Source organism: Macaca nemestrina, chromosome 11, assembly GCF_043159975.1.
Source record: "Macaca nemestrina isolate mMacNem1 chromosome 11, mMacNem.hap1, whole genome shotgun sequence".
Taxonomy (NCBI): Eukaryota; Metazoa; Chordata; class Mammalia; order Primates; family Cercopithecidae; genus Macaca; species Macaca nemestrina.
In genome coordinates, this window is record NC_092135.1 from 137,290,016 (window position 1) to 137,317,681 (window position 27,666).

Here is a 27,666-nt window from a genome sequence, read left to right on the forward strand (position 1 = left end):
CATCTTAAAATGTCTTCAAGGACTGCTATCACTGATCATGCCATTGCTTTCAAAAATAAGCCCCGAAAAAAACAAAACCAAACAAACCAGAGGCAGCGGCACGCCGCGTCACCGAGGGGCTTCCTCGAGGGCAGTCTCACGCTCTGCAGACGCGGAATCGAGACTTCAGCGTGAAGGTGCAAAGGGTTCCATTCTCCTTAGCCATCTCATCAAAAGCACAGGGTCACTTTTTAGAAAATATCCCTTAAGTATGAAAAATGCTCTTAAAGACTTTGCTTTAACATGACTGATGGGAAGGTTGGGAAAATGATGCTTCGTCTCACTAAAATTTTAATCTGCAAATCCAATGATAAGTATTTTTACATAGAAACAGATAAAAGTGATGTGAACTGGGATGCTTTAGATTTCTAAGAGTATTCTTAGGAGCCAAAATCATCTCTAACCTTAATTGTGAGACTTGGTTGAAAGGGTCTTTCTACCCACGGCCTCCTGGCTGAGCTGGGCGGGCGGGGGGCTTTTCCCTCTCGACATTTAAAGAATTGCTTCCTGTAAAGAACACAGGCGAGGGCACTGACCCTACTCCCTCAACCCCTTTCTAAAAGCAGTCAAAAAAAAAGGAAAAAAGATATAAATCTCTCCAAAAACACAGGTCCGACAAGCAGACAGCAGCCATAGAATTCTGGAAGCCAGTCAAGGGGCTGGCTGACCAGATTGCTGAAGCCAGGCTGGTGTGAAGGCCAAACAGCCTGGGGAAGGCTGATCTGCAAAGAGCATGGACCCATCATCCCTTCAGCACCCCATGGAGGGACCAATCCCATTCCCCCAGAATTCCCAGGCTTGGTGCCATCAGGCTGAGGGCAGGAGTGCCAGCATGGGCAGTAAACAGGGGCAGTGAGAGCTGACATGCCAAGGGGCGAGGGGCGAGGCTGTGGGAGCCAGGCCTGGACTCCAGGAAGGAGCTGAGAGGATCCTCTCTGGGCTAAGAGAACAGGACAACAGGCAGTGGCATCCAAGACCACCAGGAAGTGATCAGGTCCCTGCCTGCCACCTGGCCAGTAAGATAAGCAGTCAACATGCCCCGCCCAGCTTGTTAGAGACTCACTCTTAGATGCTGGCCAGCCAGGATCACCAAACATTTGGGAAAGACTCTAATCTGAAAAACAGAAAGGCAGACTGAAACAAAGGCCTCCTCTAGCCTCTGTACCCATGTGGGTTCCAGCCTGTTGACTTGTTCACTTCTTTACTGTCTGCCCCTCCCTGCAATCGCCTAGGAACACGCAAAGCTGGAGGAGGTGTGGCGTCTGGGTTGCTCTCTCTGGTCCCTCCAGTACCAAGAGCTGTCCCCAGATTATGAGACAGCCATGACGCTGGCGGGAGGACAAGAGCTCGCCAGTCCCATAACAGCAAAGTAGGGGCCAGGGAGGGGCGGGCGGGGCCACAGCCACAAGGGCAGATGCTGGGTAGCCAGCGGGAATGCTGAAGAGTCAGCCGTGGCGGATGCTGAAAGAGAACGCACTCAGCGACGGCCCTCAGGTTTCCTTAAACCCAACAGCACAACTCAGCGGTGCCGGCGCCCCTCATTCCCTGCTCGCTGAAGACTGCTACTCCAGTTCAACCACTCACTGGAGGATCGAGCTCTCCAGAAGAAACGTCTGGACCCTACCCATTCACAGACAAGCCTGCTACTGCTGCTACTGCCTCTGGAATTCACTCGGGTTCTGGAGGTCCATCTATTGTCTATCCCCAAAAGCCTGTATCTGCAGCTATGTGTTTTTCCAGTTCATAGAGTGGCCGGAGCCATTACCCAACTCCAGCAACAAAACTCCCGATGTGCTTACGCTGGAAAACCCAGCATCAGGGTTCCCAGGAGAAAAACCAAGGGGAGAAGCAAAGGACAGCCCACACTCAGCGCATACTGAAATACAAGCACGGAACATCAGGGTTCCCAGGAGAAAAACCAAGGGGAGAAGCAAAGGACAGCCCACACTCAGCGCACACTGAAATACAAGCACGGAACACACACTGCCTGACAGGGACAGAGTGAGCCTTCACCTCCAGCTCCCCGGAGCGCTTGCGGTGCACGGGGCAGGGCCTGCCCTCCATGAGTGCACAGCTGGATGAGGGGGACCCACAAGAAAGCAGAACACTATGCAAAGCATGTGCCTAACTGCCTGCTAGTCCCCATTTCACAGATGTGGAAAACTGAGGCATGGAGGTAGAGAAACCCGCCTAGGTCACATGGATGGGAGTGAAAAGCTGGGTCTGGCTGACGTAAAGTTGACAGGCTCACTCTGGGTGTTAGCTTCTTGTGTTTGATGCATGTGACACACTAGTATAAACTCAGTGGCTTGAAACAACATATGTCTATTATCTTACAGTTCCAGAGGCCAGAGTCTGACATGGGGTTTACGGAGCTAAAGTCAGAAAGCCGGCAGGGCTGCGCTTCTTCTGCAGGCTCCAGGGCAGAATCTGCTCCTGGCCTTCTCCAGCTTCTGGAGGCCGCCATGTCCCCTGGCTCCTGGTCCCTTCTCTCCTCAACGCCAGCACCTGCGTGGCCCTGTCTCTGCTCTGTCTGCATGCCTCCTCTGCCTCCAATCCTCTTGATTTCTTCTTTAAAGAACCCTTGTGAAGACAAAGGGCCCACCCCAATCATCCAGGATAACCTCCTCATCTCCAGGTTCGTAACCACCCCATCTGCAGAGCTCCTTTGGCGGCATAAGGTTACCCAGTCACAGGGTCTGAGGATCAGCTGAGGGGCATTTCGGGGGTTCCATTATTCTGTCAACCACACTCTGGCTCCTTGGCCGAGATCAGACTAGAGGGGCAAGGACAGAATTGGGGCCAGGTGAGGAGGCACCTGCAACAGCCACGTGGGTGACACCTGTGGCTTGCCACGTGTGGCAATGCTGGCGCTGTGAGCAGTGGCCAGGCTCAGCACACATGTTGATAGCTTTAAGGAGGTATATTTTACACTCCACCCTTCTCAAATGTACAATCCAACAAACTTTTAGATTTACCAAGTTTTTAGAACATTTTCAAACTTGACTGGGACCCTTCCCTCTGCACACACTTTAATGGGCAGCTGCCAGGCCACGCGTGGGGCTGGAGAGAAACAGGAGTCAAGGGGACTCTCAGGATCCTAAGCCTGGTGGTTGCCCTGACTCGGGGAGGACGCGGGAGAAGCAAGTTTGCAGGGGAAGATCAGGAGCCTGCTTTCAGACTTGCTGAGTCTGAGAACGCCCACCTGGGGATTGAGAGCAAGCGGCTCTAGGACCTGGAAGGCGGGTGAGACCCAGGCTGGAGCCAAACATTCCAGCGACAGAATCAAGATGGTGTTGTGATCTATGATTTGATGGGATGAGGCCAGGAGATCACCAAGGGAATGACTCAGTGGAAACGAGGAGTGGGCCAGAGATGAGCCCTGGGGCACTCGGATGTGAAGATGCTGCAGAGATAAGAAAAACCCACCAAGGCGCCCGAGGACTGGTGGCCAGGGCAGGGGAAGGTACCAGGAGCACGTGGTGCGGTGAAGAGGTGCTTCCACCAAGTCAACACTGGTGAGAGGCCGTGGGCTGAGGCCGGGCACGGAAGCTGGCAACAGGGAGTCATTGGTGACACGAAACCAGGGGCTAGCTGCTGGGAGCCCAGAGAAGCAGGGTCCACGCCCCAGAAACCTGGGGTCCCTGCAGGCCAAAGTCCCTCATCTCACCTGAAATCAGCAGCAAGGGCACCAAAGACCATCGTCAACCTCCTTGCATCTGGAGTGGGCAAGGGCTGAGGACGGGGGTGGCTAAAGGCACAGGGAGCTCGAGTTCTACCACCTGGAGTCCATCTCTCTTCTCTGGTCAACAACATGAATGGCGGCAACACTAGGAGACACCCCTGCAGGAAATGCCAGACCTCTCTCTAATCTCCAGGCAGCACACACCCCTTCCCCACTAACCAAAACAGAAAGAAGACACAAAAACTTCAAAGCAAGAAAGTGTGGACTGGCAAAGCTGTCTGCGCCAGCACCTCTGCACCGGGCTCCCTGGAGGAGGTGGTCATCAGCTCTGCACAGGCATCGGGGGTCCGCGAATCTTGGTTCCTAAAAAATCACCCGGAATAAATAATGAGTGGTGCAACCTCTCTGGAAGGCAATTTGATAATGCGTGTTAAAGTCCCCAAGTAAATATTTATGCCTTTGACTCGACTCATAAAAGTTATGATATAGTCATAGAATGCACCCAAAGTTATTTTAAAATAATATGTACTTCTAACACATTAAACCCTAATTTGTTTAAAAAATCAAATAAACTCTTCAGCATACATATGGACTTGTGCTTACATTGTATATGGCTTTTACATTTTAATTAGGACCATATTATGCATGTTTTTTCCCCTAGTAATCACTGTGAACACTTTCCACATCAATGAATATAAAAACGCACGTTTATATATATATACACACATGCACATAGATATTCATGCATACTCACGTATGTACATATATATGTAGTATTTATGCGGAAGATTCCATTCAAGAACAAAAATGAAATGTTCTCATACATCTTTCCAGAGGAAAAAAAATAAAAAAGAAAAAGTCTCCAAAAAACCTTGGCACTAAGAGCTGATCTTCTCATGTTCCGACCTGAAAGACAACTGGGGATGAGGAGAAGGATGAGGAGGGTGCCCTACCAGCCCTGACCTTGCCCTCTCAGGACACCTGGGGACATAGGTGCTCACTGTCCACACCTGCTGTGCTGCAGACCGCTAACAGCCAAAACCTTCTGAAGAAGAGAAGGCTTTTTTAACTGAGTTTTAAATTTTATGTGATGCTGAATATTTATGGTATGAACATCTGAGCCTTTCCTCTTGAACTGAATGTCCTTCCAGGAACACAGCCTCCTTCCCTGGGTGAAACCCAGACCCTCCGCCTTCACTCTACCCCGCTGCACGCCTTCCCCCTGTGGGCTACTTGGGCCCCTGGGAACAGGACTGACTGGGAAGGGTGTGTGTCCTTCCCTTTCCTTGGGCCAGGACGGGAGTCTGGAGAGAAGTGGGCGCGCCGGGGTTCCACCCGCCGCACTCGGCTGTCTTTCTTGGCAAGTCAGAATGTGCACAGGAAGGAAGCTCTGACTAAGCCATCTCGAACTATTCTCAACAATTTCTAAATGACACAGTCCCTGGTTTGTCAGAAGAGACGTAAGTAGCAAAAGACAGGTGACTGCATTCACGCCACCTTCCCTTCCCCCAGTGTAACCCCAAACCCCGAACCCCCTTAGAGCTCTCCTATGGAAAGGGAGGCTCCTTGGCAGACAGAGGACTCCCTTGCAGACATTCTCACACCCTGGGCCACGGCAGGCTGCGGGCACCGGGCCTCAGGGTGGGCACAGGAGGACATGCCTCTGTAGGGCTCCAAAAGGACGCTGGTGGCAGAGCCTGACACAGCACAGGCGGGAACAGGGTCTCCAGGAGCCGGCAGCATCACTCCCAGAAGCTCTTGGAAAGCAAGAGGCCCTTCTACTCCCCTTCATGGTGGATAATCAAGCGACCAGACCTTCAAACCCGACTTTCCAAAACCTAGTGGTTCACCTAAAATTCCTCACATTTTAAATGGAAATGGTAACGAAACTAAAATTTGGGGGAAGAAACTTAATGTAACTGTTTTCTCTTTTTTCTCAGTGATAGAATCAGTAACCATTTTAAGGCTAATAACTTGATAAATGTCAGTCTAAATATATTATTTATATGTTATAAAGAGAATCACCAAAACTAAAAATAACACTGCAAGTAACAAAATAAAGAGATGGTGGAAAGTGTCTGTGCCGACGGGCTACTCTCTCACAGGGACATCAGCACACATCGTCCAAAGGTGCTGGAACAGGAAAGCACAGTTCAGGGAAAGCATATGAGCTTGTAAGAGTTCCCACAGTAAGAACTAAAAAGAGAGCACGGCCTTCTACATGGCCAGAAGGAGAAGAAACCACACACGCCAGACCAAATAAAAGGTAAGAAAGCCCATATCCAAGAAGTCAAATAGAAAACAAAACAAGAAGCCTTCACAACAGAAAACAGGGTTGGGCATAGGAGCTCACGCCTATAATCACAGTGCTTTGAGAGGCTAAGGTGGGAGGAGGATCGTTTGAGGCCAGGAGTTTGAGACCAGCCTGGACAACATCATAAGACCCCATCTCTACAAAAAAATTAAAAAGTCAGCCAGTAGGGGCGACACGTGCCTGTAGTTCCAGCTACTTGGAAGGCTGAGGCAGGAGGATTGCTTGAGCCTGGGAGGTAGAGGCTGCAGTGAGCCATGATCATTCCACTGTACTCCAGCCTGGGTGACAGAGTGAGACCCCGTCTCAAAAAACAAAAACAGAAAACAGAACATAAAATTGGATGAAAACTGTAGAAGAAATATGTCAATTTTATCAACATTCATAAATAACAGAGTTACATGAAAATTATCAGATTGGATAAAAAACAGAACTGAACAATCATTATATTAAAAACAAATCCAGTGTAAGGCTCAGATTCAATGGGTAAAAAGCCCCAAAAGGCAAATAGAAACAAATTGAAATGTGCAATCAAGATATCAATATCACAAAGATTAAATCCAACACGAAATACCAAACAGATTTGCCCATTTCCTAAGTATAAAGCATACAAGTTACAAAGAGGATGGAACTGTCTAAGGCATGCATGATGTGTACCTTCAAGGGAAAACACAGAACACACAGAATGCAGACACACGTGCTCAGCACTAGACAGGAACTTGCCCTTGCACACTCATGGCAGAGCAAACACACAGGAGGTGTGCATACAGAGGATGGGAATAGTACAATTCCTACTTCAGCCAACAGATAGGTTTCGAACCGCTTACCACTAAGCCATGTATGCCTTTTGTTGCAAGCCCCCATGAAACATTTACAAAAACCAATGCCATGTAAAGAACACAATTTCCAAATACACACAGTGTAGACTAAACACTTCAACACACAGCAACAGAACTAGAAATAAAACCAGGAAACAAAAATCCGACCATAGGAAAAATAAGTCTCTTTCTCTTAAACACTTCAAATTCTAGTGAAAGTGATACACATTTATAAAGTAATGAACACATCACACATCGAAAATTGTAGGAATTGCCTAAAATTGAGGTCAGAGAACAATGAATAGCTACCTACATTTAAGTAACTACAAAAGGAACCCAAACAAATAAAAACACTGGACTCAGAAAGTTAGAAAAAGAACTAGAAAATTAAAGCACACATTGTGCAATGAAAAAGAGGAAGAAGATAATAAAGATGAAAGAAATCCGCCAGATTGCTGATCTAGGCAGAAGTGATAAAGCCTACACGGGCACAGTTCGTGCTTCTTAGGGCAAGACAGTGACCTCGGAGAAGATGGTACCATAAGACTCTTGGGAACCGGTCAGCAGCCTTTCCTTATGAAAATCTTCAACGACACGCAAAGTTAGCGAGAGGAGTATGATAAACACCCACGTATCCAGCTACCACAATGATCGACCTTAGCCATTCAGCTTCATCTATGAACATCCATCTTTTTTTATTTCTAATCCCATGGAATGACATATCTCAACTTTAAATGGGTAACAGATGGGAAATGAGTCACATATTTTATTACAGGTTTTTCACACTAATACTGTGAATTTAAAAAATAATTATAGATTCACAGGAAGTTGCAAAGAAAGTCCAGAGAGGTTCCAGGTACCCTTCTACCAGGTTTCCCCCACTGGTTCCACCTTCTGTAGCCAAAAAAGCCGGGGACCGACCTTGGTGCCACGCTGTCATCACGACCAAGGCGGAGTACGCCCTCCCCACGAAGACCCCCTCCCGCCGGCCCTTGGACTTAGCTCATGCTGCGGGCGGTGACGTGTGATCCGCTGAGTGAAGCACAGAGGCCTCCCGCCCTGTCTCTCTCTACCTTCCCTGTTTACAGTCGCCTTAAATGATGCCTCCATGTGAAGGAGAACCCCGTCAAACGGTGTCAGCGTGCTTGCGAACACCATTTAGAAAAATAAAAGAGAAGTGAAGGGGATGGAGCGGACATTGGCCCGTTCTCTGACATGAACAGCCGAGGAAAGCCAAGGTCTGTGCACCACGGTGCCACCTGACACCACGTCAGGGGAGGAGTTGGGAGCATTCTGGGAAACCCTCTGGAAAAAAAATCACAGCTCCAACCAACAAAGCTAAGAGCATCTGGTCACCCCACAGGGGCTACTGAAACGCAAAGCGGAGCAAAAAGGGCAGGGGTGTGGCAGGAGCTTCGGAGACCCTGTCCCCCTCCCTAGGGGTTAAGAGTGGCCACCTGGGGAGGACGGCCCATGCCCATCTTTGTGTCCTCAGCACTCACCGCAAGGCCTGGACTCAACTGTGTCACTTGAGTCACCTGGAGTTGCGCCTCAAAGTGTGCTGAGAGTGGGACACACACACACACGCACACACGCGCGCACACACACACGCACACACGTGCACACACACGCACACACACGCGCACACACACGCACACGCACGTGCACACACACACGCACGCACACACGTGCACACACACACGGACACACGCACGCACACACACACGCACACACGCACGCACACACGCACGCACACACACACAGCCTTCAACTGAAGAACGGTGACTTCCACATCTGTCCACATTCTTAGAGGCCCCCTGAATGTAGGATAAACTCAGAAATCTCATTTTCCAGCCAGTCCTCGTGGATGAGAGCCATGTTCACAGCTCACACAGCTGGATGGGATTCTTTTCTGGTGAATATTTCTTTCAGAGGGTTCTATTAAATGACAAGCTGAAACTATTGAAGCGATTATGAACTTTGAGGAAATAAAACTTTCCTTAACAGGTCACTTAAATGGCTCTTTTCTTCTGAGTAATAAGCTGTATCAACAATGCAGCAAGCTTTACTCAAAAACGTATTCCAAATTTGATTCTAACAGAAAATAAAGTCCTTCCTTGCCAGCATTGAATCCAAATATGGCTGTAAGTTCGCCGCCATAAGGGACTCCAAAGACCATTCCCACCCAAGGGCTGACACCCTGTGCCACAGCGAGGCCAGAAACATACCAGAAACGCCTCGCTTCGCATCCCCGGCTTTTACGGCAGCCCATGATGTTATTCTCGTGGAATTCTGCATGCAGAGTCCCTGGGTGCTGGCCGTACCAGCCAGGGCTCTATCTGGAGGGAGCAAGACCATCTGTGTGCTTTTGCTCCGTGATTTAATGGAAACGCAAGTGTTAGATTTTTTCCCTGCTCCCTATTTCAGAATTATCCTTAAAGCTCTTTAGAAAATCCTTTTAATGTTTCTAATTTGTTCTATATCCCCAGGAAGAAAAAAAAACATCTTTTGGAAATATTTGCAAGCTCAAATTGAGCAAGAGCTGAAAATAAAAACCTGGCATGCAGTTGGTAAGCTGTGGCTTTCAAGAAGTGCACAAATGTACTTCCTGGAAACTATAAATAGAACCAGGCCTTACCCCATACCAAAAAAAAAAAAAAAAAAAAAAAGGCGAAATGTGCTTTAAGTTCTCACACAGAAGCGCAGCCACTAAAGACAAGCATGACCTCCAGAAATAACAGACAGAGCCACCGTCTGAGATGCTGCTACAATCACGTGATGGACAAAGCATTCCTGGAAAATCATTCTAAGACTCTACAATTCCAGTGCAAAAGCAATCGAATAGAAACAATAACAAAAGACTAACGTTTCCGGACTGAGCATGAATTTAAAGTGTTTTTGCTTTGTGATCTTTCGTCCTCACAGCCCCCGAAGCAGGTCCCGGCGGGGACCCGGGTATCACAGATGGCAGATGCAGCCAGTAAGCGTTGTCACCTGGATCCAAAACTGGCCACAGCGCCTGGAACACCACCACCTCCCCGAAACCACTGCAGCCCGTCTCTCTAGCCTGCTCACACCAGCACAAGTTACACGTTACTCCTGAAAGCTATCCAAATACCCTAAACCCAATGGATAAAAATATATTGTCTGAAAATTAAAAATAGTTTCAGTGGTCTAGGAAGTCTACAAACCCCACTGCAGTTGTTCTTGCCTTCTCTTATGTAAGGTCAAGTTTACATAAGAACACATTTCAGAATTTCCTTCTTAGCAACCTCCAAACGTTTGGTTATGTGTTTCACCTAACAGCTGGGCCAAAGTAGGAACCACTATTACTTAACAGTAACAGTTGAAATATTTAAAAATAGAAAACATTTCTTGTACTTGGCATTGGAGAAGATGAGAGGGCACCACGGAAGAGGCCTGAAGGAGGTAGCCCCTCTCCTGTGGGGTGAGCCAGCCTCTTCCAGGCAGCAACGTGCATTCCGCCTGGGCTTTCTGGAGACCGGCGTGGGCTACAGCATCTTTCAAGGGCACTGTGGGTGGAATGATCCAGCAGGCAGGTGGAAATGCAGAAGGCAGGGGGCTGGTTCAGACTTCTGTCCAGAAAAATCACCTGGGAAGCTTGTTAAAAAGTGACTTACACCTCCCAGCCTCAGTTCCTGAAGCAGTAACTACTGTGTGATGTCCCCAGGGGCATTAAATGCCAATGAACACACAGTACTTAGCTGAGCGACGGACGGGTGGCCTTGGTAAGGGGACCTGTGGCCATCAGTGTCCTCCTCATTGCTGTAATTAGCGGGAACCACAGGTCCCACTTTGAGCAGGACCTTGCTGCTGGCTGTGGAGGCTGTGTGCTCACATTCTCTGCCCAACAAAGATCCTGGAGCCGGTAACTCTCTTGCCAGCAGTAACACTTTACAAAGCAGGATTTAGTAGAAGATGCATGCTAGCACTAAGCAAACATTGTTTAAAGAAAAAAAAAAAAAAAGGAAAAGAAACAAAGTCTACTTTGTGAACCTTGCACGGAGGAGATCCACTGCCTGGGAGAGTTCATGTCCATGTATCTTTCTGCTGTGAACACCCAGCGCAGGCCCCTCCCAAGTTCGGCTCAGGCTCACAAACGCCCACCACTCAGCGTCTCAAACTGGGTGCCTTTGAAAGCACTGCACAGATCCATACTAATCCTCATCCCAGCGCAGGGTCCGCTCCACCCACATTCCCCATGAATTCATGCAACTCCATCAGCAGTGCTTAAAGCCAAAACTCCTGAAGTCACCCTCAACTCTTCTGTTTCCCGCACAGCCCATCTGCAACCTAAGGAAATCCCCTCTATGTCAAATATCTCTAGAGTTGGTACCATTGTCTACACTCCCACTCCATCTAGCCGGACTGAGCCCCATCCACTGCCTGGCTGCTCCCAGACCCTGGTGGGTCTCCCTGCTCCTCCGATGCCTGCCCCACGTGGCCACTGCATTCGCTATGGCACAGGTCACGTGGTGTCGCTTCTCTGCTCAGAATCTCCAGGAGCCTCCGTGTCACTCAAAGCCACGCCTTTTGAGTCTCCTGCGCTGTCTACTCCCTCTTCTCCTGACCAGATCTTTGGCCTGCAGATGTCTGCTCACCTTCTAAGGAGGTCTGCCCTCACCAGTGGGTGTAAAATCACAGCCCCTCCACTCTTGAGCTCCGCTCTGCCTTCCCTGCTCTACTGTTTACTCATGGCCTTTACCAGTTTCCTCTCTTCCTCCCAGGGTAACACGAGCACCATGAAATAGGGTTCTCTGTGTCAATCATAAATACGTGAATCCCACATGCCAAGGACAGGGGCTGGCATTAGAAGACCCAATCAGTATGAATGGGTGAATGAATGAATGAATGAGTTTAATGCAGAAATCCACCCTCCTGAATCCCCTCTGTCCTTGACTGCTCACCCTCCTTCACAGCAATTCTTGCCTCTCACATGTTCTATATTGTAGATAATTTACAATCAATAAGCTTGAATTAATGAGCATATTTAGAATCCCGCACCCAACAACTAGAGAATTCAAACTCTTCTCACACATATATTAAAGATTCATAAACATTGACCACAAAGCAAGTCTCAATAAAATTCAAAGACTGGGTAATTTCTTACCATAATGGAGTAAATTGGAAACCAATAACAAAAAGCATGACTTGGAAAATTCAGACTTTCAGAAATCAAAAAACACTTCTAAATACTTCATTTTTTCAAAAAAAAAAGGAACCATAAAACAAATTTCAAAATAACTTTCTTGAGAAACAGCAAGACTTTACGAAGTGCTAAGGTAATACGTTTTACAAATTAAATACTACAAATCAGAACTTAACCGAAGCAGCCCCATTTGAACCCCGAGGGAAGCACCGCACAGAATCCTGACTGCTTCCATCCGAAAGGAAGAAGGGCTAAAAATTAACAAGTGAAACATTCAATCTGAAAGTTAGAACAAGCATATCCGAATAGCGCAGAGAAAGGAGAACAGCGATAAAAACAGGAATTAATAAAACAGAAAACACACACTCACAAGAGCAGATCCACGAAGGCAGAAGTCGGTCTGTGGGAGACTAAAACACAGCTGGACTCCCACAGCCTGCAGGGCTGCCCCCTCCCCAGGGGGAATGAGAACACCTGGACGGAGGGGTGGAGCCTGGACGGAGGGGTGGAGCCTGGACGGAGGGGTGGAGCCTGGACGGAGGGGTGGAGCCTGGACGGAGGGGTGGAGCCTGGCTGGGCTCAGGAGCAGGAGAGGGAAGCCGGGAAAGCGGGGGAAGGCAGGTCCCCCCGGGAAGGCCCACGGGAAGGCCCAGGCGGGGCTGGGTGCTCAGCAGACTGCCGTAGAACTGAAAGAAGTGCCAGCCCCTTCTTCAGGCGCCTGACTGAACCGCCTTCAATTTCTTCCCCTCACCCGTGGCCACATACCTGCTACCCAAGGGACACCTCCAGTCCTCCCTCACCTGGTCAGACACCTGGCTCTGACGGCCCCTTGGAGCCCCTCGTTGGAAACACAGAGGGCCTGAGTTTGGTTCTGCATCACACATGACAGTGTGTACTGTGTGATCTTGCTGTGAGGTCCAGAAATGGAAACCTTCCTTAAAAGATGGGCAGGTTCCTCCGGTAGGGGACGTGGTGTTGGTACAGTGAAAACATGACATTAGGGTCAAATGCGGCCGCTGAGAAGGAACACCTTTCAGCTGGACTGCAACCACCTAACACAGACAAGGGTTGGCAAAGGGCCATCTCCCTCATCCTGGCGGCACAGGCTTTGAGATGCCACTGAGGGCTCTGGATACATTTTACAATCCACAGCCTTAAAGCACACAAAGCTGGTAATAAAAGAAAAAAGATAAAAAGCCCTTTAACCACAAATGATGTCATGATGCAAAAATTCATTCCTGGATAATACTTCTGGCCACCAGTGACACTCCGAATACACAAACCAAACCAAATTCGCAGTGGAAAAAAAAAACCCTTTCTTCCAACCAATCATCACTTAGAACTGTGGAATCTTCCCCCAGAAACACTCAGTGAGATTTCTCTGCATTCTGTATCAACACAAACCTTAGGGTCACTGCTGGGACTGCCATACAGCTTTCTTTCTCCCTCTAAAGTAGAGAAACAACCAGTCACCAGCTCCACCCCATCCGGGTTTGGTGTGGATGTGTGGACGGTTTTAGAAGCATCCAGAGACGGCATCCCCAATTCTCCACGATGCCCCAACCAACAACCGTCTGCTTTCTTACCACCTGTGTCCCTTGCTACAGGCAGAGAGTAAGCTCTTCAGAACTCTGGGTCTACAGCAACAACAATGTAAAATGTAACGGGGCAGAACACCTTGTGATCAACGTAAATAACCCAAACACTCTAATGTCCACCCAGGATTGAGAAGCTTTCTATCTTTCTGCCTCAGGCGCCAGGGACAGGGAAAGAAGCCGTTGGAAAGTGAGGCTGGCTTGCGGGCGGGGCTGGCAGGGAGCAGTGTCCTCAGCTGCGTGGGGAGGCACAGGTCCCACCCGCCAGCCACGGGGTGGCATTTCAGAGCCACAGGGACATTTCTGGTAAAAAATAACGGAGTGAACACAATCAAGTTGTCCTGCTCCAAGATCCTGCTAAAACAGTGTGTGGATTGTTTAGAAAGACACACCAACACAGCACACATACAGGAGATGAGAGAGCGGCCACAAAATGCTGGAAGTCAGAAAGGATCTGGGTGAATAAGGTATCAGAGACAGCAAAGCTGACCCATCAGCCAGGGTGGGCCAAGGGAGGGGCAGACCAGTCTCGGTCACACAGCCCTCCGGGGCACAGGGACTGGTGGCACCAGGACTGGAGGTAAAGGAGCATGAAATATCTACTTAGGGAATGCAGGACCCCAACCACCACTTACCCCACGTGGCTGGCAGCCCAGGGACTACTCCCCTCTGGAGAGGGAGATGGAACAGTACTGAAAACTGCGACCCAGTGGAAGTTGGCCAGCTACACGTGAGGTGTCCTGGTCTTCCTGCCCCAGGACGGGGGCAGGCAGCATTCGGCCCTCCCAGTGAGGTCACAGGGGTCAAGCAGCCTGCTGGACACCACTGCCAAGCAGAACCGGCAGCCCCCAGTGGTCAGCACCGTGCATGCCCCTGCAGGTCCCGCCAGCCTCAGTGCCCTCTGCTGCAGATGGCAGATAACCGTGCTCACCAGAAAGGCCAGGAAGACTGTCATCACAGAAGGCAGAGCCTGGACAGACAGACAACAAGCACCTTGGGGGAAATACAGACAGACAGAGAAACAGAGAGAAGGGAAGACAGGCCCTCCAAAGACAGTGGCCAGGAGCGGGAGGCAGCCCTGGAACTCCAGGACAGGAGGGCATGCCTTGGGTGCTGAGGAACACAGTCTCCGCCCAGTCAAATGAGCAACCAAGCCTCAGAGGGGCTAACACCATTAAAAGCCAGAAGGGCCCTCTGAAGGCAAACATGACAACTCAGCAGCTTCATGAGAATCACCGCCCCGCAGACCAGGTCCCGCGGGCTGCAGGTCCAGCCGCTGCCACTGCAGGGTGGCCCGGGCCCTCTGCTAGGTCTCCCAGCCGCTTCCATCCACCAGGAATCTTCTCAAGACACATTTTCAGCGCAATTCAAGCCCTCCTGTTGTGACGCTTCCTAGCATCCGCTGGGCTGGGTTTCACTTGAGATGGTCGCTCCTAGGGACATTGCCACAGAGGGATGGGAAGGTGGAAGGGACGGTGGTTGCGCTACAGGAAGGGCAGAGCCACGAACCTGGGTCCAGGCAGATCAGAGGGCACCAGGAAGCAAGCGTGCAAGAGAACACAGACCCCTCCTGTGTGCCGGACGCTGCACCAGACACTTGCCCTCGCTGCCTGCGACCTGGCCCAGGACTAAGCAGCCCCGGGACGCCAGGTGAGGAGCAGCCTGCTGGAGGCCACGTGGCCGACAGGAGACAGGAAGGCTGTGCTGCCCCCATGTCTGCCCGGCTCCCAGGCCTTAGAGCAACTCAGCTGGGCCCAGGACCTGATCCTTCACTCGCCTCTGTCAATACCCAGCCCGAAGCGGGATGGCAGGAGGGAGCTGCCACTGTGAGAGTTACGAGGAAAGTGAATGTGGTGGAAACAGAGGCGCTGTACACGCCACCTGAAAGGTGCTGTTCTTGGCCCCACAGTGTTTCCAGAGAAGCCTGACGTTACTGCTCATAGAAGTTCACAGATCTGAGGGGAAGGAGAGCAGAAACCAGACGTGACTGTCTCCAGGTGGCAAAAAGCAAACAGCATCAGAGAAAAACAGGACTATCTGAAAGTGTAGGGGAGGATAGGGATGAGACATTGGGAAGGACTGGAGAGAGAAGGAGGCATCGAGATGAACAGGCCCTGAAAAATAACACCTTTTGAAATTCTTAAGAGGTACTATGCCTTCAGCCATCGAAGGGGAATTGGAACTTGAGGATTACTCGACACCACGTCTAGTGAACAAGGTAGTTACCATGCAGGAGGGCGCAGCTTCTGGTCCAAAACTATTCTCAACTATAAATAACAAGGGCTGGGCACAGTGGCTCACACTTGTAATCCCAGAACTTTGGGAGGCTGAGGCAGGCAGATCACTTGAGGTCAGAGTTCGAGACCAGCCTGGCCAATGTGGTGAAAGCTCGTCTCTACTAAAAATACAAAATCTAGCTGGGCGTGGTGATGCGTGCCTGTACTCCCAGCTATTCAGGAGGCTGAGGCAGGAGAACTGCTTGAACCCAGGAGGCGGAGGTTGCATTGAGCCGAGATCCTGCCACTGCACTCCAGTCTGCACTCCAGTCGATACAGTGAGACTCTATGTCTCAAAAAATAAATAAAAATAAAAATAATACATAATGGAGCCAATTCACCTAATTGCCAAAAGTGACTCTTAAAGCGTTTCTAAATTGCTCATAATTGTACACGACACACGCATGGCCTCCAGGAAGGACGCTATATTGCAGTCAGCTTTTAAAGCTACGTGGGGGGCAGACTCCTGCGTCTGGCCTTTGAGTCATGGCTATTCATACAGGCCCTCAGGTGAATGTGACGGAGGGTAGTCGACAAACTCTCAACATCGGTTTGAACTAAGAGAATCAAATCATGCGAATTCTTTTCATATTTTTCAAATGTTGACGGAAAAAGCCCAACTCTGTAAAATAGCTGAAGAGGTTTATTTTAAGCCAAATATGAGTGACCATGGCCCAGGACGCAGCCTCAGGAAGTCTGTGCCTGAGGTGGTCCCATTACAGGTTGGCTTTATGTGTTTTAGGGAGACAGAAGTTACACAGGCAACACAGGTAAGGCATATATTGGTTTGGCCCAGAACATCCTGAAGAAGTAGGGCGAGGGTCTCACAGATCCTAGGCAGACTGAAAGGTTTTCTGACTAAAGAATTGATGTCAGCATAAAAAAAATGTTTGAGTTAAGATAAGGGGGGTTCTTGTTACATGAATGAAGCCTCCAGGAAGCAGGATTCAGAGAGAATAGATGGTAAATGTCTCTTATGGGAACTTAGAAGGTGACTTGTAGTTAAATCTCTCCTGGATCAGGAAAAAGAGACCTGGGGATGGAATTCTCTCCAGAGTGAAAATTTCCCCCGCAAGAGGCAGTTTTCTGCAGCCACTCGAAATAGGTGGAAGGAATATATCCTGGAGTAAAATACTTCTATTTCCTGCAGGGCCTGCTCTCTGTCGCCTGCTGCTATCCCCAGAGTCAGGGCGGAACCAGGAATCGCACTGCTGTGTCTGTTTTATCAGTCGTGAGATCGCTGTTTTAATGCTAATGCTGGTCAGCTGGGCCTGAACGCCAAAAGGAGGAGGGTCTAAGGCCTGTCCAAACCCCTATTCCCATCATGGCCTGAACTCATTTTTCAAGTTTCTTTGGGATCCCTTGGCCAAGAAGGGGGTCCATTCATTGGGTTGGGGGACTTAGAATTTTATTTTTGGTTTACACAAACAATTTTATTTTGACGTCTTTACATTCTACACTTCATTTTACCTCCAAAAGTTAAAACAAAGCAAGCAAGCAAAAGAAAAAAAAAAAAAAGCACAGCAGGCAACATGTTCAGCGGTGGACATGACAGTCCTGGCCAATCCTCGACCGTGGCTGGCGAGCAGCAGAGTCTGCGGGTCGGACAGAGCTGATTCCTCAAATACGCTTCCGCTGATCTGAGGAAAACAACCCAGGCAGTCACGGCAGGCGTCACCAGGAGGAGGCCACCACGGGCTCTCTTCTTCCTGCCACTCCTGCCCGGTCCTTCCATGGGGGCCACTCAAGGAACCACCAGAGGTTGCCATGGGTCCTTCACTGGACCCTATCCAAACCCCAGAAATGCCAACTTTACGATAAAAGCTCACAAAGGGGCACCATGCAGAAATATTACAACCAAGGACTTTGTTACCACGGGCTCCGTGTAAGAAGGCAATTAATAGCTTCCGGTGCCAATAAAGGGAGACTTTCGAAGCTTCCCCTGAGGTCACATGTGCTTGCAGATTTGTACCAGATTCCACTTTCTTCTCACCAAACTAAACAACGCAACAACCACCACAAAACACAGCCAGGAGGCAGCGTGAGCTCCAGGCACCAGCCAACCTCAAATACTTCCTGTTCCAAAACGTAAGAGCAGTGTCTTGGAAATACGGCCCCTTTGGCAGTGTGGTGGTCAAAAAACACCCGCTTAGATCTGGGAACCAACGCTGAAGCCAAATGTGAATTTTGCGTTATTTTGGAGAGTTTCTCTACAGTTTCTAGTTAACCCCCTTTAAGGTTCCAGAGTTTTCTTTTAAAAATGGTGCTTTTGAAATACAGCGTGAAAAAGAGCCTCCCTAACTCTGACAGATACACGTTTCCCAGGACACAGGTACAGAGGGTGATGTAAGCGCCAGCCTATGCCTCGGGAAACGGTGGAAATGCTTCTCTTTAGTCCAGCGTTCCTGTCTCAACATCGGCCTCTACCTCCCCTTTAGGCCGATGGAGGGGCATGGCATTCTCCGAGGATGTCTTTCTCCCCAGTAGCACAGCCCTCAGGGCAGACATGTATCCTGCCCTATAATGTATATGCTGAGCGACCCTGGGACAGTGGCCACGGGATCCGAGGCTCTGGCTTTCCTTCTGTAGGAGCAGGAGAGGGTACAGGAGCCGGGGCACTCGGTCCCAGTGGAGAGCAGCGCCGTGAGGGCCGTAAGCCCTCAGCATGCCATCTGGGTAATAGTAAGTCCTTCATCCACACTTCCTGTTGTTAGGACGTTTTTTGTTTGCCTCCAGTTTGCTCCTGGATGCCTGAGGTAGGTACCCTCCCCGAAGCACCCCTCTCCTCCATCGAGGTTGTTGAGCAGCTGCAAGGCCTGGCTGGGAGCCAGCTCAACCTCCAGCCCTGGAACCCAATACCCACCACTTTAGTGCAAGTGACTTTTTTTCTACAATAAACACGCATTGCTTTTATAATCAGGAAGGTGGGGGGGGGGGAGCTTTAATTACAATGATTCTGAAAGGAATGACTGAGTAGTAATAGTTTTCATGTTCGCCATAATTCAGCCCTTGGGCACAGCTGGGTTTGTAATCCTGTATGAGATTTTGCTGGTCTCTCCTGGTTGACTAATTCCATACCTTCTCCTCTGTCTTCAAACTGCAACATCTCCCCAGCCTAACTCTGAGTCAATGACTCTGCTTGCTCTCTCCATGGGAAAACACAAAGCTCTGGCAGAGAACCCGGGGTCACGAGCTCCCGCCCCCACCCCACCCTGCCACCATGTCTCCACCTGGGATCTGCCTCTGTGTCAAGTCTCCTCCAAGGGTGGCCCTTCCCCTCACCAAACAGACAACAACTGTCAGGAAGGGGGAAGAGCAAAGCCACGTCCACAACTGTGACAGTCCACTTACTTAAAACGCAAAGAAATAGGAGGCAAAGATGGAATAATACTAACAACATGTCTGTTACATCTTAGAGGCAGGCAAATGGTTATGTGTTTTCTTTTATGATAGAGCTACTTTACAATTAAAAATTTTTAAACATTTTAAAAAAGAAAGAGCAAAGTCTACAATAAAAAGTTATGAGGGAAGTTGAAGAAATCAAAGCTGATCTAAGACAAATGGCATTTTGGCTTTTTCCTCCTCCAATACAGGTGACAATATCCCAGACCCAAAAAACCAAAATCCAAAATGCCTCCAAATCCAAAACCTTTTCTCGGTGACACGCAAAGGCAATGCTCACTGGAGCATTTCTGATTTTGAATTTTTAGACTTAGGATGCTCAACCAGTAAGTATAATGCAAATATTACAAAACAAAAAACAAAAAACAAAAAAAAACCCAAATCCAAAACACTTTTGCTTCCAAGCATTTCAGATAAGAGATACTCAACCGGTATAGACTTTCCCAAAGCACGTGACACGCTCACCTGACGTTTCTGAAATCTCAAGCTGGCACACGAACACATGGTATGAATAATGCTTTTCTGTTTGAAGTGCGGATTTATGAGGACTAAGTGTATTGAAAAAGAACCATAATCAGAAAAAGACTGTGTTGGGCATAACAGCATCCACACGAGGGAATGGTCAGGACATGGGACAGATCAACAGTGGGGAGGGCTGCCCAGGCGCCCTTCCTGCTCCGAGTACACGCTCATCTGTTCAAAGGGAACGAGCTCTCAAGGTGAATGCTGGAGTCATTCCTGATATATGTGTGTGTGTGTGTGTGTGTGTGTATCAGTCTGTTTCCACACCGTCAAATGTCAAAATGTCAAAAGAATAGTTAAGATTAAATTCAATCATTAGGAAATGTATAACAGCAATTGGGGATTGACATAAAAATATACCTAAAAATGTTTATACTCCCATATCATAAAAATGTGGCTTTAAAGACATTTTCCTATCAATTTTCAAGTTCTCCCCTAACCTGAGATGAATATTTCTTTGTAGTATTTTTCAGTGGGTTGAAATGACCAAAACACAGTTTGAAAGAACACGCTTCACATGAGAGGCTTCTAAGGCACAGGCCACTGTGCAGGCTCAGTGACGGAGGTCACACAGGACTGCTGCACACGCATGCATCCTTTCTCTGCCCACTGTTCCTGGGCATCACTGCTACGTTATTTAAAATTACTCTGCAAACACTCCCACCATGCCCACCAGCCCGTGCACGAATATGCAATAAATGCCAGGAGACATGGCACTCTCTTTGACTCAGACCAATGGGAACCGGGTTGCGAGAGAGGTAAATGGCCAGCGTCAGTTTCACGGGGCAGCCTTCCCAACATGCCACCTCTCAAGTCCGGCGGTTCACCCCAAAGGAAGAGAATGAGGGTGACAGGCTGCAGGAGAGGTCCAGGCCTTGAACAGGGATGTGAAGGCTACATCACACACATTCCTCAGTACTAGTCAACGGGACACTGAAATGACATTTATTGAGGAACTACTAAAAAGCTGACACATACGTTTCATCTTTATGAGAACTCTGTAGAGAGGCATTATCATCCCCGGCTAAGAAATGAGAAAACAAAACCGAGCTATTCAGCAACTTGCCTAAGCTCCCACGCAAACGGGCCGCAGAGGCGGGCCCAGGTGCCCTCTGTGGGAGGCGGAAGCTCCGGCCTGTCCTCACACCAGGCTGGGATCCCACAGCAGGTCTCAAAAGGCAATGCGCGCTTCCCAAGCCAGAAAATTAATTTGAAGTCCACCGTTTTTGGCTCACTTGGAAACTATGCATGTTTACCATCTTTTCCCAGCCCATCAAGCTATCAGAAAATCCTCTTAACCTCATGCCACGCCTGGTTAAACACAAGCAAGTTGTCTCAAAAATGCCCCAGCCACAGGATTGTGTTTACATGAAAACAATCCTGGCAAAGTGAACTTGAGAGAAAGTGAAAGCCAGAACTGTTGACGTAAGCCAAAAGTTTAAAATTGTGCATCTTCATCTGGTATTTAAAACTCCCCACCGCTCCCCCAGGCTCCAGTGTGCGGGGGTAAAAAATAAGCTGCTCGATCAGTAATAATGCAGAGTAAAATCAAGGTGTAAAAAACAGAAAAGAGTGCCCCGAGGACCCCCCAAGAGGCCAGGGCACCGTACCCCACAGACACGGAGAGCCTTCCCGGAGCAGGGCAAAGACACCTCCAGAACGCCGGGTTTGGAAAATGACAGAAAACGTGGCCGACCTGGGAGAATTGCAAGGCAAAGAAAGAAATGTCTTCTTGGAAATGTTCGGCCTGGCTCCAAGCTGGTTTCAACTTCCTTTCAGGGGTGATGAGTGGGTCTAACTGGGGCACCAGAGGGCACAGGTGGCAGCAAAGTCTGACTGTCAAGAAAGGCACAGCTGAGCCAAGACCAGAGACCCAGGCCTTAGGACGCAGTCCCTGCAAGGCGCGGCCACACTGCCCTGCAGGATGCATGTGGAACGGAACGCTGTTTCCCTCAGGCCCACGCCTTCAGGAGGTTCGGGTTTTATTCTCGGAGAGGCCGCATGCCTGGGAAGAATGGTAACCTCACAAGGAGTTTAAACCCTGGAGGATTCTACATGGAAACAGGGGTCTTACAGACAAAGAAAAGTGGGAAAAATCTGTTTCCATGGCCTGCAGACTTGGAGTACTTTAAAATGTTACCTACGAGGCCAGGCGCAGTGGCTCACACCTGTAACTCCAGCACTTTGGGAGGCCGAGGCAGGCAGATCACTTGAGGTCAGGAGGTCAAGACCAGCCTCACCAACATGGTGAAACCCCGTCTCTACTAAAAATACAAAATTAGCCAGGTGTGGTGGCACGTGCCTGTAATCCCAGCTACTTGGGAGACTGAGGCAGGAGAATCGCTTGAACCTGGGAGGTGAAGGCTGCAGTCAGCCGAGATTACGCCACTGCACTCCAGCCTGGGCGACAGAGTGAGACTCCATCTATAAACAAATCCATAAATAAATAAATAAATATTACCTATGGAATGAAATATTTCTGATCACTACCGATACTATTTTTGTTAAACAGTTGAGAGGTGCTTGGAAAACAGAGGATGCCACTGACTCATTTAACCAACAAAAGCTGGTGGCAATGGACAAGGCGTGTCTGTCCATGGTCGCATGGCCAGTGGGACCCAGCCCCGCCCACTGCAAGCTCAGAGGTCTTTCCTACAGGTCCTCACGGGGATCAGGGCCAGGGCTTACACCCAGACCAAGCAGTCGGTGCCTTTGGGAAGAACACATCCTTTAGCACCAGAGAGGAAACAAAAAACAAAAAACAAAAAAGATCAGCGTTTCTCTACCATTCACATGTCATGGAGCCATTTCATTTCCAAAAAGGATGGCCTCGTTTACCATCAGGAAGAGCACCCAAATTCAGTGAGCCTGATAACCCACACCTCCCCCGTCGCCTTCTCCGCACTCCTCCAGTAAGGCAGAGCCTTTGAACACCTCTGGTTCAGCGCAGGGCCAGCCGGACAGGGCAGGGGTGGGCAGACTTACCCGTGCTGGGCATGTGGTTCACGCGGGCAGGATTCAGCAGCTCCACTGGCTGGTCTCGGCCAGAAAGTCCATCTGGAGAAGAGAGAAGGCATTGGCTTCAGAAACTGCGTGCATTTCAGCCAACATACTTTACGCTGGGAGTCTGCAGGGAGTAACTCCCCAAATAACGAAATGCATGTGTCCTTTCTACTTTTAAAGGGGGACACTTTCAGCTTCGTCATAGATTATTTGTATCTGCCAAAGAAAATCACAGATCCTTTGTAGAATAATCAAAATAGCCTCCTACTGAGATATGGCAAACGCCCGTTTCTGGCCTAAGAGCCCCTGGCTTAGCAATTTGGGTTTACTTCTGCTCAGCAACCACATTATACCCACTCGTGCTGATCAGAAGTCGGCTTTTCTGCAGACCACAAGCATTAAGATAATGAAAAGAGAAGAGCGGCTCTTCTTCCCAGACAGTGACAAATGGTCTGGACACTCACAGAAACATGGCACAGGGAGCACTCCAAACCCGCCGGGTGTGCGGACAGGGAAGGAGGCGAGCTGAGGCCACTCCAGCCTCAAACAGGCATGGAGAACGCTTCGCCAGGTGTTCTCAAGGTACAGAGTCCTTTCTTTTAAATCCACGTTTAAACTGTATTCAGGAGCTGTTTCTGTCTATTCAGACTCACTGCAAAGATGAGACTGGAACCCACCCACCACCTAAACCTGGTGCAGGCTGGATTTAGACTGCCTGGGATCTTTCTATATTCTCCCAAGCAGAAAGGAAAGAAAACTCTGGCAAGATTTCCAGGAATCACACTTTTCTTTTAAAATTAGCTTCTGACAAGTGGTGTAAAATGCCCTGCAATCATGTGCATATCATTACAGACCTGCACGCAGAGGTCATTTTCCTTACTAAGCGAAGGAGGAGAGCACCAGTTTCGCAGGGCAGCCATGGAACTCTGTAGGTACAAGTTTTAAAACAGGACAAAAACGACTAACATCGGGTCAAATGACTGCAAAAAAAAAAAAAACCCACTTTTTATCCAAAATAGATAATTCCTAGCATCGCCAACCCCTGCGTGTCTTTGGAGATGTTCAGTATCCAAGAACGGAAACAAGGGTGCCAGGAGATTGGAGGGCACACTCTTGAGATCTGAAGCCCATCCTAAGGTGGAGTTGGGAAAGTGTGAGGCCAGCATGGACCTGCAGGAGCTCAGCAGGTGAGGCTGCTCTTGGGTAATGCAGAGATCAAACGTGGGAGCCAGAAATAAAAATTAAACTTAAGACAACAACAAAAAACCATGGGTACCTCTCCAACCAACCAGCAGCTCCTCCCAAGTCTCAGCAACTCTTAAGGTTTCAAAACAGAAGTAAGACACTGGGCATATTTGGGGGCAAAACAGTTCTGCTTCCCTGGGTCAAGAGAAAGACTGGCAGGTCACAGTTACACCTTAGAAGCAGCCACCAGACCTAAGCAGTCGCTCCAAGTCTTCACATATTCCAGGGCTTTCTCAAAGAACACGGCCGCCTGGGAGATGGCCTGGATGCTGAATTGTAAACATGATGCCATGTCTCACGAGAACCTTCACTGCAACTCAGAAGGAGACCCCAGATAGTGGTGGAAAGTACTTTTCAAGCCTTTTTTTCCTAAAAATAAATAAATGCTCATTGTAGAAAAAAATAAATTCAAAAAGGTGCTTGTACATATGTATGTGTGTATATGTATGTGTGTATGTGTGTGTATTTAACCCAAATCCCGCTATAAATACTTTCAGAAATAGCAGAAGGCCCTTTTGAAGATCTCAATGTAGCTGTAGTTTTCCAATGGGAAGGGGTCAAGAGGAGGGTGCTTGGGTGGACCACCCTGGTCAGGACTCTGTACCAGTTCCTAGGAACCAATGCCTGTCCCCAGAACCGCTTCCCCTGTAGTCAGCCCAATGCCCAACCTTAGCTTCCCACTCAGCAAAAGCCCTGGAACCAGAAAGTTTGGAAACCAAGAAGGCCCCCAGTGGTGAGCAGCAGTGGTGGGGCCAGAGTCCCAGCTCACATGAAGCTCCTTCTTGAGTTTAGAAGTGAACCGCTTATCCCTGAGCCCAAAAGGCGAATCCCTCCAGCACCAAGTTCATAAATAAGGCCTAATTACAAGTTACTTTTACTACGCTGAAGCAGGAAGACACATCAGATCTCAGTGCAACCGATTCGACTTGTAAGTCACGATATGCGGTGTTCCTGTATCCACAAGCATCACTCGTGTGTATCAGATCAAGGTGCAGCTTAGTGGGTCTTGGCTCACCTATATTTCTGGGCACTGGGCTGGGCCGGGTCCCACCTATCCTTTAAAAAGACATTGATCGTGCGCTTGCACCAGCTGGCACACCAAGGAGAATGCCGCTCGATAACATCTGCGGAAACCAGACCTTGAAGTTCACATGTCCTGTCCTGTACACTGACGGGTGGGGTGGTTTCTGACACCAGCCAACTGGTACCAACTGGGTGTCCAATGATCCAGTTCCACTCTGACAATAACCGCCCAGAGCTAGCACACACGCCACAGCTAAGGGGCTCAGGTCGACAAGGCTGCCCCCATTTCAAACACAAGTCCTGGGCCTCCTGGACTCCTAAAGATCAGCTATAAACCAGGAGTTCCCACAAGCCCCTCTCAGGTTCTGGAATTTGCTAGAAGGGCTCACAAAACTCAGAAAAACACTTCACCATGTTGACGGGTTTATTGTAAAAGATGCAAATAAACAGCAACACGAAGGCAGGGTCTGGAGGGGTGCTGTGTGCAGGAGCCTCTGTCTCAGTACCACTGGGGTCGCAGGTGTAGCTGAACATTCTGCCCCTCTCGTCTCTGGGTCCTGATGACCAGCCCCATTCTGAGGTTACCCAGGGGTCCTGCCCTAAGTCACTTCATTAGCATAAACCCAGAAGCCCATAAGAAGCTCCTCCGAATAACGAAAGGCTCGCCTGACACTCAGGAACCTCCGGGATCCTAAGAGCTCCCTGCTGGGAATGAGGACAAAGACCAGACAGGCTTTTTCTTCCACCACACAGAGATGCCGCTTGTTCTCACTGTGTGCCCCTGGCTGGCCTCATAACAACCTGTAAATTCAAACCCCCAACACTGCCATGTTCACATCCTCGTAGAATGACATGGAAATGCTTCAAGGGAAAGCTGTTCTGATGCGGCACTGGGTTAATAGGAAGCGACTGCCTCTCACGGAAAGAGGCAGCCATGTGGAACTATCAGAAAACAGCAGGAGTGTCTCAAGCACACAGGGGCCTTGGAGGAGGCGGCACAGACATGGCTCTCAGTGCCGGATGCTAACCCCACATGTGGAGGCCCCATGAGCCCCAGCCAGCTGGAAAAACGGCCGCAATCTCTTTAAGACAAGATCCCAGCCTGAGCCGTCCTTGGTCATCCACCTGGACAGCATGACAGATGCCGCATCCCTCATTATAAAAGGCGGGGGCTCAGGGCAGCAGCCACGATCAAGAAGTCAAACACTAAAGGCAAACGTTTTGCCAGAGGTGGCTGGTGGAACGTGATCCTGGGGGCAGAGCAGTGGCAGTGAGAGTGCACTTTGAAGGCGCAGGGGCCACCATGCCTGGGAAAGACAGCTTTGCAATGGACCTAAACAAAGCGCGGCCAATGAGGCAAAGGACATCCGTCACCAGGGTGAAACAGACAAGCTACGGGACACGGTCAGCTGGAAGGCGGGATGGCATCCGGGACGGCATCCGTGAATGTGCACAGAATAGATTCTTAACGCTGTGTTTTTTCAGATGTCATATTCCAGAGTGAGTTAAAATGAAATTAGTGATGAGAGGTGGAATTTCCATATTTATCTGCCTCTGGGCTGAAATTTCTCAGGCTAAGGAGAAAGTGGTGCTAAGAACCTAACATTGACAAGCTGGAAAATAATTAAGATGGGAATCAAAGTACCACTTCCTCATCACACACCTGCGGCAAGCAGGTTCCCTCTATCTGTCTCCGCTTGAGAATCTATTTTTGGAAACCCTGCTGGATGGGGACGACAGTACTGAGTGTCCTCAAACGGCATTTAATCGGCGCTGGGGCTGCAGACCAGACGCACACTGAGAGGGAGGCTGAGGAGCGTGGGTACCTCCGTGTCCTCACCAGCAGGTGATGTGCCCCAGCGTGCTCCACGCACCCACGGTCGACCGCAGTGACCACATCAGTCTTGCAAGGAGTCCTGTTCGCGCCGACTGGACCCAGCGCGAACTGAGCATTGTTTGAGACTCGGGGTCCGCCCACGGGAGGAGCAGGGCTCAGACAGACAGGGCTTTTGCTTTTCAGAACCCGCCTCGCGTCAGGCAGGTAGGTGTGTCTAACCAGAAACCTGGCCTTCCGGAGCCAAAGGAACCTCACTTTCACCCGGAGGGCCCAGGCCCCCCACTTCACGCGTGGGGAAATGGCCTCAAGGGTTGTGCAGTTTCCCAGGATCATGGAGTGGGCACCAGCCAGAACCCAGTTCGTCTCAACCAAACCAGCGGCTTGTCTAAAGCTGGACCTCGAGCAAACAGGTGCCCACCAAGACCAGTGCCCTCCTCACAACACTGCCACACAAGAAAGGAGGTGGCTTGAGCCAATAAAGACAGTATGTGAAAGCCCCACGCACAGGCTCCTGAACTGGGAGGGGAAGGGAGTGGGGAGGAAGTGTGGTTTCACCCTTGGGAACTGCCTGGGACCACCTAGTCCTGCCCAGGTTGGGGTGAAAGGGTGTCTCTTGAAGGTTTCACTTGCCTTTTCCAGATGACCAATGGCACTAACCATCTTCTTACATGTTTATTGGCTTTTTCATTGGCTATTTTGGATTCCTGTCTTTTTGACCCATTTTTTCCCCCGGTTGGGTT

General features: G+C 49.5%; 1 protein-coding gene across 17 annotated transcripts in view; it reads right to left on the reverse strand.

The window, feature by feature from the left end:
- The window catches only part of LOC105473807 (histone deacetylase 4), a 354,143-nt gene that overhangs the window by 168,708 nt on the left and 157,769 nt on the right, over window positions 1–27,666 (reverse strand). For 14 of the 17 annotated variants that reach the window (XM_071073705.1, XM_011727858.2, XM_011727860.3 and 11 more), the window contains one exon: window positions 22,804–22,875. The exons of 1 other annotated variant lie outside the window; for it this stretch is intronic. In XM_071073705.1, coding sequence (XP_070929806.1) covers window positions 22,804–22,875 — 72 coding nt within the window. Of the gene's footprint in view, window positions 1–22,803; window positions 22,876–23,285; window positions 24,198–24,258; window positions 24,284–27,666 lie in introns of those variants that run through there. 2 more of the 17 variants (XM_011727857.3, XM_071073709.1) reach the window with 2 other exon arrangements.